Genomic DNA, 15,415 nt, shown 5'->3' with positions numbered 1-15,415 from the left:
GTACAAAAAGCAGTCAAAACAGCATTAGATTTTGAAATATTGAATTCTGGAATGTCAACTTTCGCGTCTAATAGGAGCCAAACTGTCAACCCTGTTCGTCTAATAGGAGCGAAAGCAACCATTTTTGATAAGCATCTTATTTAGCCTGATTTAATGGTCTCAATTTGGGATGAGTCGTTGGGCACATGACAAGTTGGAAATTTATGTACGAACACACTTTACCCATCAATCTTGTTCAAACTCTAGATTTTAAAACTAGGTTAAGACTTCAGAATTTATGTTTGGAACAGTGAAATTTGTACTATTGTTTTTCGAATTCATAACATTCCAGCAGAAAAAAAACCTCTTGGATAATATGTTACGCAAGCAGCGTTTTTAATTTTTGTTTGTTTTTTGTTCAAGAGCTAACGACTTTTTAGGAGGAGTGCTTTTATGCACGTTTCTTAAAATTACTCGCAATCTTCGTTTTTGTTTGCGTTGCACTCTTTAGCTTTTTCTAGTTTTAGTATTTTTATGTAAACAAAGACCACGATTCAAAGTGATTTATTTCACGATTTATTTTACTCCCCCGACGCGTATGTTATTCTGTGAAGTGGTTTTATAATTTTCCTGTTATTTTGCGTTTTAACTTACTCTTCAATTTTGATTGCAGAGGAATAGAGGACATTTTTAAAAAAATACTTGAGATTAGATAATTAATCGAAAGTTTCGTTGATAGAATTCATTCTGATGAGCGAAGTACAATACGCTTTAGAATTTTAAAGTTGTATCACAGGTTGTCAGGTAATTTTCCTTAAAACTTCTCTTGGTGAATTTTTCGGGTCTTTCCCATTATTGCCCCCCATGAAATTATAGACCCCCCATAATGGTATAATTACCATGATGGGGGGCTATGGGTTATCTGACCACTAAGCGGGGGGGCTATAATGGGAAAGACCCATTTCTTCATCTGATCAGAAACAATCAGCAACACAAGCTGAGCTGCCCTATGAAAGTCAACTATATTCTTGACCGCTCCTGTCAAAAATGGTCTAAATTCAAGACTATGCGAGACAAAAACTGATTATGTCCAGATTTTCCCAGACAGAAAATATACTTGTAGAGCTGCGTGCGTGTTGGCGATTTCCGTGCGTTTATGGTCCAGATCTTCTTGGATTCTTCCGACATTTGTGCGTTTTCCCGGACTATAAAATTTTGCCCGGCCAACGCCCGTAGTCGTAGCCGTAGTTTTTCTCTTTTTTTCTAATTAAATAGATTGTTTAAAAAAAACAAAAAAAATATTTGCGGCCCGGGACATCAGCCTGGGAATGCTTCTCAAAGGGATGCTAAGGGATCAACACGTCATGCAGTTAATCGTTGGTTCCAGAACTAGGAAGCTGATACCGTTGACAAAAAATAACGCATGGAGCTCATTTCTTGGTCGATACAGCCGATAAATGTTTTTTTGAAGTCCAACCCAAACAAAAAAATGTTAGCGACAAAAGAACAAGGAGTAAAAAGTTTTGCTGAAACATTTCACTGGAGTATTTAAAATCTAGGGCGACGTTCTGATCACGCCAAAGTTAAAAGCAGTCGCTGTTAACTTAACCTCCTCTCATTTTTCCTATTTTACTTTCCTCGTCCCATTCTATGTTTTCGAATGTCCACCACAGATCAGATTTTGAGAAGGAATTATCAAGTGATACCGCTTCAAAGTTGCTCGACTAAAGTGAGCAAACACAGTGAATCACAAATTGTTAATTTTGAAAGGATCAGTTTTCGTTGTTGGATATTTGGTTTTATTTTTATTGCTTGGATCTGAACAGTAGACATTAAACATTTTTCCAACTCAACTTCAAATTCAACGGGAGTAATTCAAATAGAGATAGGAAAAGAATACACCAATAGCTCCGTCAAATATGCATTTTGCGGCTCAGGTTAATTTGACATTGAAGTTGATATTTTACAAATAGTTTTTAGTAAATAACTTTTCTTCCACACAAAAATGTCAGAGTGAATCAATCAGTGTCAGAAATTAAACTCGAAAACACCAATTAATTACTGTTTCACATTGTGAAAAGGCAGAACACGAGACAGCTCCAAAGAGACTCTGATTTTTGGACTGAAAATTTTAATTAAAAGTTTTCCCGAATAGCAAAATTTTAGATCTAAACAGGTTTTTTCTGATTATCGCTGATTATTAACAAGATTTTGTCAGCCCCTGGTATTTCTTTGCTCTCATCTACACCACTACCCAAAAGCAATACCACTTTGTAGTCTCGAATGCAACGCCACAATTTTCAACTTTCCGAGGTTGAGGTGAGTGACTACAGCCCTTCCTGATGAGACCGATTTGGAATGCGCACGAAAAAAATAAAAAATTGAAAACTTTTTAATGTCTGGGTATCGTCTGAACGGCAACTTCTTAAGCACTCAATTCCGTGCTCTTTTAAGTCGCCCTTTTGCAGTTGTTGGATCTGTCTCAGTTGTCGTAGTCGGTGGTGTCACTGCTGGTGGCAGTCATCCCCTCAGTGGGTGATCTCTCAGTGTTTTGGCTGTCTTGCTTGAGTGAGGAGCTGGGTACAACATCGATGAAGTATTTTGTTTGGTGTTCTTTGCAATCTTGGTAGAAATTGTCAATTTCCAACTGTGATTGTTTGGTTGACCTGGCTATCACGAGGGCATCAGCGGTCATTAACCTGACTTTTGATAGTATTGCTAGAAGGTATTTCCCTGTGTAGGTTCGTTTCAATGCTGTTTCGTCCTTGTATATTTGCAGCCCTTGTACGGTCTCCTTGGCAGTATGCACACTTGGGGTATCTCTGGGGACAGTGCAGGATTCAATGCTCCCGAACGCGGTTTTGTGAGCACAGAAGGCTGTTTTGAACAGGGAGTAGGGTGGCTTGGACCTTTTTGTGGCAGGAGTTGTAGTTCTCCTATTGCTGATTGTAGCTGCTGGGTTTCAGAAACGGCTGCGTTGCAGAAAACCGCTGGGTTGTCGAAGGTCGAAACGGATAAATTAGTGAACCACTGGATGGACACTTTTGTGAGAAACACTATTCGTTTTTACTTGATGAGTGGGCGAGATCACGCATAAACTGAGTTTCGATTTGCTGAATACAAGGGTTTTGTTTGTCACAGAAAAGCTTTTACTGATAAATCTATTTTGGATGGCATGTAAAAAGAACAGCAACTATTTTAGCGAAAACAATAAACTTCACCAATCATCGCTGCAGCTACAATGTCAAACGCTTTCAGTCTGTGTACCCCACAGAGAGCAACCGAAGCGAGCCTGATACGCACTTTCTGAAACATAAGTCAGTGATAGGGCAGGGCAGATTTTAATCTCGGTGGTCTTGTACACCCTGTGCCCAACCCACATCACTGTGATTAGAACTGGGGCTCAGTTCGAGCATCCCAGCCGGCATTGGTTGTCTTGAAAAAATACTGGATTGATCTTTTGTTATTTTCATATTATCACATGGGATCTTTTCAACAATTGCCCCCCCTTTGGTACCTAGTAGAGAATCGCCTCCCCTTTTGTGCTATACTTTACCACAATATTATTTGGCCTACACTTCAGATAGCCGAATATTAGTTTAAGCGCAATTGCGGACCGCTGTTCATGGCCATGCCTCTCATGCGCTGTGGGATGTAATCCGGAAATCGCGGGTCGGTTATCGCGGCGAAGCCGCGACGCGCGCGAAGCGCGCCCATCGACCCGCCAGTCGGAAATTCTTTTCGCTTTGTATTCCGGTTCGGCTAATTGCTATACCACGGTGTATTTTATTCTATTTAATTTAACATAGTATGTGCATGCGTGGAAAGTTATTAGTCGTCTCTGATTGGTTAATAAATAGCTCGCTTAAATTCTATTCAAGAATAGCCCCCCCTTTTGCAAAAGGGGGGCAATTGTTGAAAAGATCCCGAAATTATTGGGGGTTTAGGTATGAAGAAACGGGAAGTCTCGCTTTTTCACCCCCTATTTTATTAACCCCCTATCATTTCGCCCGAATTATTTTACCCCTCTATCATTTCACCTCAATTTTAATCCTTTATATAATTGGTATCATTTAACGTAGGTTCTATATTCATTAGGCCATGTTTTTTTTTGCTTAGTTGAATGTCGGCTTCATGTAACTATGCCATTTTTCAAGTTTTGCCTGAAATTTTGAGACGAATGGTTGTTCCATGTACTACATGCAATACATGCGCCGTTTGGAAATTTGTGCTGAAAATTATTACCATTAATGTATTTTATTTTACACACTATACATTTTATGTGCGTACTATAAGTTAGCCGCTTGTATTTAAATTTTCCGATCGAAGCGTTTAAATTTTCTGAACTTTCTATTTATAGTCTCAAACGTAGTATTAATCAATTGTATTGACTAGTTATATATAAAGATATTTTTATTTATTCACTCGAACTAGCGAAAGGAATTTTTCTAATCACGGCGCTGTAAAAAGTGAACAGATTCATAAATAGTTGAAACAGGTAAATGCGTTTTAATAACCATAGTCATATTAATGGCACAAATTGACGAAGAAGAAGAAATTGGGAAAGGGTGGAGTTTTCTCGACCCAGATCAACAAGAGTGTAAACAAGACGAATCTTCACACCCAGATGAACAAAAATCCGACGAAGCTGAAATATTTACGTACCAAACTGGGCGAATATTTATTGACTTAAAATATCTGATCACGTCAGAACCCATATTGTCCGCATCTGTTTTCAAAACACCCAACAACAAATATCAAGTAAGAAGTGCGTTTATTGGGTGGGATCTTTTCTGTTTTCGACCCCCCCCCCCGTCCTATATAACCAGTCTGTTTGCACACCCCATATATGTACTTTTTCATCCTTTGAGATCCTTCAGTTTAGCCACAATAAATTGCCGGTATCGATAGACGATTGCGGATGGATTTTTGTTTCCGGTTGTCAAAAAATTAGTACCATAAAGCCAACCCTATGAAAGCTAAGCGCGAAAATAGTAAAAATACGCACTATTTGTTGTCTGTCTATATTATAAGCAAAGTTGAATTAGATAAGTTAATTTTAAACCTTCGCTTCATCATTAAATTTGTGCATAATTGTATATGTAAGTGTATGAAATGCAAACAATATGCTATAACATGTATATGGGGGGGGTGCAAATGGACGTGGGGGGGGGGGGGGGGGGTTACAAGAATTGAACTGATCCATTGGGTCTAGGTCCGAGGTTTCAACGTTAAAAATTGCTTTAAAAATGTGTGAATGAGCCGAAGCCGGTGAATGGCTGTAAGAATTGCGGCTTTTAGCGCGAAATGCGATGAAAATTAAATTTAATGGCTAAAAGTTGCACATCTTACGTCAAATCACCGGGAAAAATTAATTCAGTTTGTTTTCGCGGTTAATTTCTTTAAAACTTGTGTAGAGGCCGAGCATTAATTATTTCCCCAAACATTCATCATTCATTTCATTAAAACAATTTTATGTCAACATATTTTGTTTCTAAATTTCATACATTTGTAAACATGTAAAAAGAGCACCAAACGTGCGAACAAGCTGACCGGGTTAAAGTCTTAACAAAACAAGGTCACTAAAACTATTGTATGACAAAATTGCGTTTACACCTGGTAACAACGAAGTGTTAGTTTGACTTTTCTAAATAATCACATCTGCTGCCACTTATACAGAAGTGAAGCGAAAGAACTCAGACTCGTGAAATTCCGCACATATCTGATTCCACACACTTCAAAGTTTAATAAAAGTAGGTGTGTGTCGGTCGCAGATTGCTGCGAAGAGCAGATAAATATGCCTGAGCTTTGTTGTGATCATAGAAACCCGGTTCAGTTTTTGTGGAAAAACGGGAGTTCTAGATTGAGCAGAGCACCAGATTATTAGTTGAAGTCAGGTTGGCTTTGAAAGAACTAGGAAATATATATTCACAAGGAAATCTAGTTTGCCTAACAATCTCACTTGAGCAGTAAAATACTGTGTCTTGCTAACGGAAAACTTGTAATTTATCTTATCATCAATTTGGTCTTGAAAGTTTGAGTAACTTGAGAGAAAGGAAATTAAAGAACCTCTGATAGCTGAACATTAGGGTGATAAATAATTCCTCTTATTCGGCTGGACGAACGATTTATAATCAGTTCGTTGAAAGTAATAGGCGGTGAAAGATAGATTTTCAGTTCACAGACTTGAGTTTTCCAAACCAAAAACCTAGATGCTACGTCGTCTCTATGGCTTCGGCCCCAGTGACTAACGAAGGACCTCTGTTTTGACCAACAATTCAAGTCCGCTTACGGCAAAAGACGGGTTCTCCTCTGTGAATTGTTTTCTATTCTGAAACCGAATGTACCCCCTTAGATTCTTTTATAAACATAAACAGTGAGCAACCTATAGGGATACAAATTTGGTTTGAATAGCACCAACTTGAATAATTGAGTTGTTAAACGAAACTCAGAAAAATAAAAAATTGTTTGATTATTCAATTGGAACTTACTGTGTAGTTCCAGCAATTGATTTTATTATTCAGCAAAGCTGAGCGATTAGTTATTTGGACTAATAAAGCAACGTTTAATGCAACGGTAATTTACAGAATAGCGGATATAAAGTTACAAAAGCGAACTGCACAACTTAGTATCCAGACAGCTTGTAAACCGCTAATAACGAACTGGGCGGTATAAAACTTTCCTTGTAATTGATGGGAAAGCAGCCGTTACATTTGGTCCGCCGACCCGGACAGTGGAATACAAACCGCTGTCTAACCTCGAACAAAACAAAAGGTCAACGAGACAACTCGAGTTGCACAGTCAAACGACGTTGAGGTGCCAACTTTGTCAAAAACAAAACCACGGGACAGAAAAGCGTCAAACTGCAGCGTCAAAGTAAACAAATTGTGACTCGGTCACGTAGTCACAGCAACCTTAAGAAACAAATCAAGCACTGTGCAAAGCAGATTGAGCTAAAGGAGAAAGAAGGCTACGAATTGATCAAAAATAAGGATCGGCCTAGCAAACTTAAAACAGTATATAACCAAATTTTACAATTCGATATTAGCCTAGAAAAGCTACTGGACAAGAGGGGTGATATCTTTAACAATTTGGAATTATATCGACGACACAAAACCCAACAACGCGAATTTTTCATCAACTTAGAAGCCGATTGGTTGCCATATATCCACGGCCAGACAAGCATGGAGGATCAGCAGAATCAGACCCCTCTCCAAAGCAGGGCTGCAGAGCCAATGATAAAGTTCCAAGATCTATGGGAGAAACCTCCCAAGTTTCTGTTAAGAATCAACAAAAGGATAACCAGGACAACGAGTCCAGAGCGTCTTCCGATAAAAGGGCCAAGAAAGTAGAGAAGCTTGCAGCTCTAGACAAAGAATTTAACACCAAAATGCGTCTAAGAAAAATTGAATATGAAATGAAGCAGAAGGAGCTGGAGATGGAACTGCACCGTTTGGAAGAAGAAGGTGCGCTCAAACTGCAATATGAAAAGGAAGCCCTTGATGCCAGAGATTCTGGTTCTGATGATGGCGCCGCGCCTAGTATAAGAAGCCGATCTCCTTTCAATTGGAAAAGTCCGAAGAGCAAAGACGTCTTCGGCTGGCTCGACCAATCAGATAAGTTTGCAAACTTTAAAAACTGTAGTTTTGATCAAACAAAGTACGGTCACGAAAACTATCGAGTCAGTTTCGATCGAGAAAGCTTACTTAAATCCAGATCCCCAAGCGGCGAGCGTTTCAGACTCAACCGTTTACCCGACCGGTCTGAGTGCAATGTACTAAGCAGTAGTAGTCAGCTACCAAAGTTGAAGTTAAATTCTTTCGACGGCAATCCGCTCGAGTGGCCGGAATGGTCAAACATGTTTGTAGCAACAGTTCATAACCGCGCAATACCCAAGTCAGAGAAAATGAGCCACTTGAGAACATTGCTAACTGGCAAAGCCAGAGCGGCTATAGCAAGTATGGGCTACTCCGGAGATCTATATGGTGAAGCTTGGGCTTTGTTGGAACGGAGGTTTGGCCGACCTTACCTAATTGTTGAGGCACAACTCAACACTCTGCGAAATCAACAACCAATCCGAATGCATGATTCAAAAGCATTAGTCAGTTATTCAACAACCATCAGTAACGTAGTCAGTGTTCTGAAGCACTACAAATATGAAGGCGACTTGCGATCTAGTGCAACACTGCAAATCGCGATTGAAAAGTTGCCACCTAATCTGAAGGAGAAATGGTGGTTCTATGTATATGAGAGCAATGAGGACCGACCAGATCTCTGTCTCCTGGAGAAATGGTTATCAAGAATGTCATTCGTTTACGAAGGCATGTCACAGCCCCCAGGGGAACGTAAGGAGGATCATCGACGAAATGGGAACAAAAGCAAGCAGTTCTCTAAATCCTCGAATTTTAGTGCGAGTTCAAACGTAAAGGAATTGCAGACAACTATTAGCGATCACTGCCCATTAGCCGATGGAACGCACAAAATTTGGAACTGTCCTTTATTTAAGAACATGAACGTGAATGATCGTTATGCAGCTGTGAGGAAGCAACGCTTATGTTACGGATGTCTGGGAAAAGGACATGCAATCAAAGATTGTAAAGTCAACGCTTGTGGTATAAATGGATGTACCAAAAAGCACAACCGATTGCTACACTCAGAAAACCAAATGGACGAGGGCAATCACGCAGTCAACGTAAGCGCAGCAACAATCAGTCAAAGTAACGAAGTTACGAGTTTTCTTCAGATAGTTCCAGTCTCAATTCAGAGTGCCGCAACAGGTTAAACACATATGCTTTCCTCGATAGTGGATCAACGGTATCATTCGTCGATCGAAGCGTTAATGAGAAGTTGCGAGCCAAAGGCACCGATGTTACGCTCAACATAGCTGGCATACACGGAACGAAAGATTTGAAGACAGAAATTGTGTCCATAAAAATAAAGGGACCGCATTCAAAAGTACATTCGATAGAAGCGTTTGTACACCCGTCAATTTCATTGGGAACCACAAACTACGACTACAACAAATTGAAGCAAAGCTTCAACCACTTGAACGTTCTCCCAAACAAAACGTTCAACTTGATGGACGTCGGCATCATTCTCGGTCAAGATGCTTACGAGCTACAGAGACCATTGGACCACAGGATAGGAACACGAAGTGAACCTTTCGCCGTTCTAACAGAATTAGGATGGGTAGTCAGTGGACCCATGACGGGCAAGAGAAGACAAAATGTTTGTCATTTCGCTTTCACAGAAGATGTGAAAGTGGCTGAGAATATCCAAAGATGGTGGGACATAGAAACTTATGCTTCCAAAATTAACGTCGTCAGTCAGTCAAAGAAGGAACTGCAGGCACAAAAGATGCTAGAGAGTACGACGAAGTTTACAGGCGAGCGGTACGAAGTGGGAATGCTTTGGAGTGAACCAGAGCCAAACCTACCAAACAACTACAGCTCAGCCTTGGGTCAGCTTCACTCACTGGAGCGAAGATTCCAAAGGGACTCGAACCTTAAAAGTTTATATCAACAGTCGATAGATACAGACGTAGAGAAGGGAATCGTAAAGATATTGGACGAATCCGAAGTGAAAGGCACCTTCGGGAAAGAATGGTATTTGCCACACCATCCAGTCCTAAACCCGAACAAGCCTGGCAAAGTGAGACGTGTTTGCAATGCTGCATCAAAGTACAAAGGGGTATGCCTAAACGACAAGCTACTAGCAGGGCCTGATCTACTGCATGGTTTGATTGGAACGATTTTCAGATTTCGTGAAAGACCAGTAGCCCTAACAGCAGACATCGAATCGATGTTTCTGCAAGTGCAAGTTCCCGAGCAGGATAGAAGTTGCTTGAGGTTTCTATGGCGCCCAAGAACTAATAAACCTGTTCAAATATACGAATATCAGCGTCACGTGTTTGGAGCTAAGAGTTCTCCAACTTGCGCAAACTTTGCTCTCAAACGAGTGGGACTCGATAATGAAGAAATGTATCCAATTGCATCAAAAGCAATACAAAACAACTTCTACATGGACGATTTCATCAAATCAGTAGAAACCCCTGAAGAGGCAATCGAAGTCTTCAGGCAGTTGCGACATCTTCTTTCGCAGCATGGATTTCACCTAACAAAGTGGATAAGCAACAGCGATGAAGTTTGCAAAGCAATCCCAGTCGACTTGAAATCAATCAGCAACACCAAGCAAGTCGAAGTGGACCCTAATACAGAGGGATCTTCAGTGCTTGGACTACAATGGACTGTTACTGATGATAGTCTTCAAGTGTGCAGAGGTACGAACAAAGAAGTTGAAGCACCTATAACCCAGAGGAAGATTCTGTCACTGGTATCTTCAGTTTTCGACCCGATCGGATTGTTTGCTCCGTTTAGTGTTCACATGAGACGACTCCTGAAAGGTGTCTGGACTAAGAATGGGCAACATTGGGACAACGAAGTGGAGCCCGGCGAAGAAGCAGAATTCCTGCGGTGGAAAGAACAACTTGCAATGGTGGCTGAATCAAGCATCGATAGAAGGTACTTCAAAAAAGAAAGGGACAAAATAGAACTTCATGTGTTTGCTGACGCATCTGAAGACACGATGTGTGCAGTGGCCTATCTACGTTCACAAGCAAAAGAATACTCAGCTGATTTGGCATTTGTGATTGGAAAATGCAGAGTGGCTCCGATGAGGCATCTTTCAATACCGCGATTGGAATTGCAAGCGGCAGTCATGGCAGTACGGTTGAAGGAACAGATAGTCAAAGAACATGAATTAAAGATACAATGTTGCAGTTTTTGGTCGGACTCAACAACAGTACTGCAATGGATACACAGCTCCCATCGTAAACAACAAGTGTTTGTGGCCAATCGAGTGGCTGAGATATTGGATACAACTGATGTTTCACAGTGGAAGCATGTGAGCGGTATCAACAACCCAGCTGACATTGGCACGAGAGCAATCAACATTGACGAACTCAGGAGGAGTGAGTGGCTCACTGGGTCGGCCTGGTTGAAACGACCAGAAAGTGAATGGCCAGAGCAAGTGAACCTAATCTTTGCCTCAGATGAAGAGAACATACCCTCATCAGTCTTCATGACACAGGCTGATCAACAGAAAGCGGTTATTCAGTGGGAACGATTTAGTAATTTTAACAGACTAGTGAATACAATGGCATACGTACGACGGGCATTCAGCAAATACAAACCAGCAAAACCTTTAGTAAGTGTTGAAGAAAAGGAAAAAGCAAAAGCAATCATCTTCAAGTTACTACAGCGAGAACAGTTTGGTGAAGAGATGAAATCTCTCAAAGTTGAAAAGGAAATCCCAAAAAGCAGCAAAATTATACAATTTTCACCATTCCTAGATGAGGAAGGACTTATTCGTGCCAAAGGCAGAATAGGTAAAAGTAATTTGGACTTCAACGCAAAACACCCAATATTGCTACATTGGAAACATCATGCAGTTGAATTGTTCTTGCAAAACGAGCACAAAAACAACCAACACGAAGGCACAGAGCATGTCAGAAACATTGTCCAGCAAAAGATATGGATCCTAGGCATACGAAACGCCTTACGATCAATCAAGAACAAGTGTGTTACCTGCAGAGAGGGCAGAGCACAAACGATAACTCCAGTAATGGCAGATCTACCCGAAGAGCGCTTAGACGCTTCAACAGCCTTTACAAATGTTGGAATTGACTACTTTGGCCCTTTCACTGTAAAGATTGGGCGAAGAAAAGAAAAGCGATGGTGTTGTCTGTTCACATGTCTAACTGTGAGAGCTGTGCACATAGAAGTGGTACCCAATTTAGACACGGATAGTTGTCTCAATGCAATCATGCGATTTATTGCACGAAGAGGCAAACCGAGTACAATCATCAGCGACAACGGGACAAACTTTGTTGGAGCTGAACGAGAGTTTGCGGAGTACGTTGCTGCATGGAACAAAGAAGGGAGCGAAGAACATCTAATTCAGCAAGGAATCAGATGGAATTTCAACCCACCCGCAGCACCCCACTTTGGAGGGGTATGGGAACGGTTGGTCAGAAGTTGCAAGAAAGCAATGTATGTAGTCTTGGGGAACAGATCAGTTACAGAGGACGTTCTTTCAACAACGATGTGTATTGTGGAGCAAACATTGAATGCGAGACCGTTGACTCCAGTAAGTTCAGATGTTAATGACTTAGAAGCACTGACCCCCAATCACTTCTTGCTTGGCAACACGAATGTTTGCTTACCATACCTACCCTGCGCAGAAGAATTTGTCGATCATCGAAAGCTCTTTCGACAAACTCAAGCATATGCAAATCTCATTTGGGACAGATTTCGAAAAGAGTATCTGCCAACGTTGAACAACCGGAAAAAATGGCGATCTACAACGAACGAAAACCTTACAGAAGGCGATCTCGTTTGGTTGATCGAAGACAGTAACAAGCGAGGATATTATAATCTGGGTCGAGTCACGGAGACCATCGAAGGGTCCGACGGAGTGATTCGATCAGCTAAAGTTCGAACGAACGATGGAGTTTACAAAAGACCAGTGGTGAAGCTCGCCCCTGTGTTACCAAACAAGAAAGATGTTTTCGTGATGGAAAACAGGGCCGGCGATGTAGAGGCCGAGCATTAATTATTTCCCCAAACACTCATCATTCATTTCATTAAAACAATTTTATGTCAACATATTTTGTTTCTAAATTTCATACATTTGTATACATGTAAAAAGAGCACCAAACGTGCGAACAAGCTGACCGGGTTAAAGTCTTAACAAAACAAGGTCACTAAAACTATTGTATGACAAAATTGCGTTTACACCTGGTAACAACGAAGTGTTAGTTTGACTTTTCTAAATAATCACATCTGCTGCCACTTATACAGAAGTGAAGCGAAAGAACTAAGACTCGTGAAATTCCGCACATATCTGATTCCACACACTTCAAAGCTTAATAAAAGTAGGTGTGTGTCGGTCGCAGATTGCTGCGAAGAGCAGATAAATATGCCTGAGCTTTGTTGTGATCATAGAAACCCGGTTCAGTTTTTGTGGAAAAACGGGAGTTCTAGATTGAGCAGAGCACCAGATTATTAGTTGAAGTCAGGTTGGCTTTGAAAGAACTAGGAAATATATATTCACAAGGAAATCTAGTTTGCCTAACAATCTCACTTGAGCAGTAAAATACTGTGTCTTGCTAACGGAAAACTTGTAATTTATCTTATCATCAATTTGGTCTTGAAAGTTTGAGTAACTTGAGAGAAAGGAAATTAAAGAACCTCTGATAGCTGAACATTAGGGTGATAAATAATTCCTCTTCTTCGACTGGACGAACGATTTATAATCAGTTCGTTGAAAGTAATAGGCGGTGAAAGATAGACTTTCAGTTCACAGACTTGAGTTTTCCAAACCAAAAACCCAGATGCTACGTCGTCTCTATGGCTTCGGCCCCAGTGACTAACGAAGGACCTCTGTTTTGACCAACAATTCAAGTCCGCTTACGGCAAAAGACGGGTTCTCCTCTGTGAATTGTTTTCTATTCTGAAACCGAATGTACCCCCTTAGATTCGTTTATAAACATAAACAGTGAGCAACCTATAGGGATACAAATTTGGTTTGAATAGCACCAACTTGAATAATTGAGTTGTTAAACAAAACTCAGAAAAGTAAAAAATTGTTTGATTATTCAATTGGAACTTACTGTGTAGTTCCAGCAATTGATTTTATTATTCAGCAAAGCTGAGCGATTAGTTATTTGGACTAATAAAGCAACGTTTAATGCAACGGTAATTTACAGAATAGCGGATATAAAGTTACAAAAGCGAACTGCACAACTTAGTATCCAGACAGCTTGTAAACCGCTAATAACGAACTGGGCGGTATAAAACTTTCCTTGTAATTGATAGGAAAGCAGCCGTTACAACTTGCGGTTTTATAGAATTCAGAGCCACTAGCTAGCAAAGTCCTCACTCGGAGGTTGGTGGCAGAGCAAATCAGCGCTGAGTCAATCTAGAGACATTCTGTTTTTTTTCTCTGGATGGCCAGTATTTTGTTCACGTCACTATTTACCCTGGCTAGTCCTGATTTTTGAGTAAAATATTTTACTACTTGAAAAATAATATGTTAAGTTTAACTCCGGCCAAAAGGGTTTGCAATATTTTCGATTCGAAATTCCGCGTGGGTAGATGTAACACGTCGTAGCCACTAAGCATAATGGGTTTTGTGGTAATTATCTATAACGTAACTTAAGAATAAAAAGCATGCATACTACTATAGTAATTACCAGTTGTAAGCGATGAAAGTATACATCCTGTTGCTATGACTTACCTGCACCGCATGAGTAATTTTTAGACTATACAGGATAAGTACAGCCTGAGCGAATTCAATGAACTCAATATGATCAAAATGAAGCCACACAGCACATAAAGATACCTAAAATATATATGGAGATGCAATGTTTCTGAACTGAATTAGGTTTTTACTGGTGAAGTTATCTGAGACTCAATTTGGGCCATATAATTAAATTTAATTATATGAGGTACTTTGCGCGTTTTTGGCTCTAAATTCCACAAAATCGCAAAAAAACCTCAAGTCTTACACATATAACTAAATTTGCAGCTTTTCTGCTAGCGCCCCATAGCTATATATCAATTATTTCAGCACACCTCAAAATCTATGTTTTCAGAATTTGTGAAAGCGATATTTGCATTTCATTGAAACAAGAGTGTCTAGGTATGTTGAAGTCAATTTTAGTAAATATTTCCTAAGAAATAAAAAGAGAGCGAGCCCTTAATGTAGCCGATAGCACCAAAATTGATATATTACGGAGATTTTTTATTGATGCCTACGTTATATGCAGCGTTATATTACGTTGAAATACGTAATATTTCAAACCGTAGCTGTGCTAGCCTTTAAATGCATTTTGTTCAAGTATGTTCATGTATAAACGTAATTAACTTTAACAGTTTGTTTTGAACGTGTATAAATGGTAGTGCAAAACTAAGCCCGGGTGTGGACGGGTGGGTGCTTGCAGAAAAGATTCGTAAATTTAGTTATATGAAGACTCTTCTGGCTTGTGGCTCTCAGTTCCATAAATGGCTCTAAATACCCCTCATTGTCGCCACCATCTCCAGTTATTACATACATTCATAGGCTGTTACTTTTTTCTGATTCCTATCACTTTTATTTCTGTGGGTCATTTCTAAGAAGCGTCACTATACCCTCTTGAATGCATTACCACCTTTTGGAGTTAATTTCATGAGTGTTTGTATATGTGTGTGTGTGTGTGTGTGTGTGTGTGCGTGGGGTGGGTTGGGGAGGGGGGGGGGGGTTGGTGCCAGTTACATTGATATTAGTATCCGTCACATTTGTCCACGATTTTTTGTTTTTGTGCTATTGTCGAATAAAAATTGCTTACAAAAGAAAATTGAGCAGATATAAAAGAAATCGTAGTTGATTTCTAATT

The 15,415-nt window shown here is 40.1% G+C and overlaps 1 protein-coding gene across 1 annotated transcript in view; it reads left to right on the top strand.

Annotated features, from left to right (window-relative positions):
- Positions 1–4,302: 4,302 nt before the first annotated feature.
- Positions 4,303–15,415, top strand: part of LOC142336788 (uncharacterized) — a 28,591-nt gene continuing 17,478 nt past the window's right edge. The window contains exon 1 of the mRNA XM_075385706.1: positions 4,303–4,740. Coding sequence (XP_075241821.1) covers positions 4,510–4,740 — 231 coding nt within the window. The 5' untranslated portion in view covers positions 4,303–4,509. The remainder of the gene's footprint in view (positions 4,741–15,415) is intronic.

Source organism: Convolutriloba macropyga, chromosome 3 (assembly GCF_964194025.1).
Source record: "Convolutriloba macropyga chromosome 3, txConMacr16.3, whole genome shotgun sequence".
Classification (NCBI taxonomy): Eukaryota; Metazoa; Xenacoelomorpha; order Acoela; family Convolutidae; genus Convolutriloba; species Convolutriloba macropyga.
This window is presented reverse-complemented; position numbering and strand designations above follow the sequence as displayed.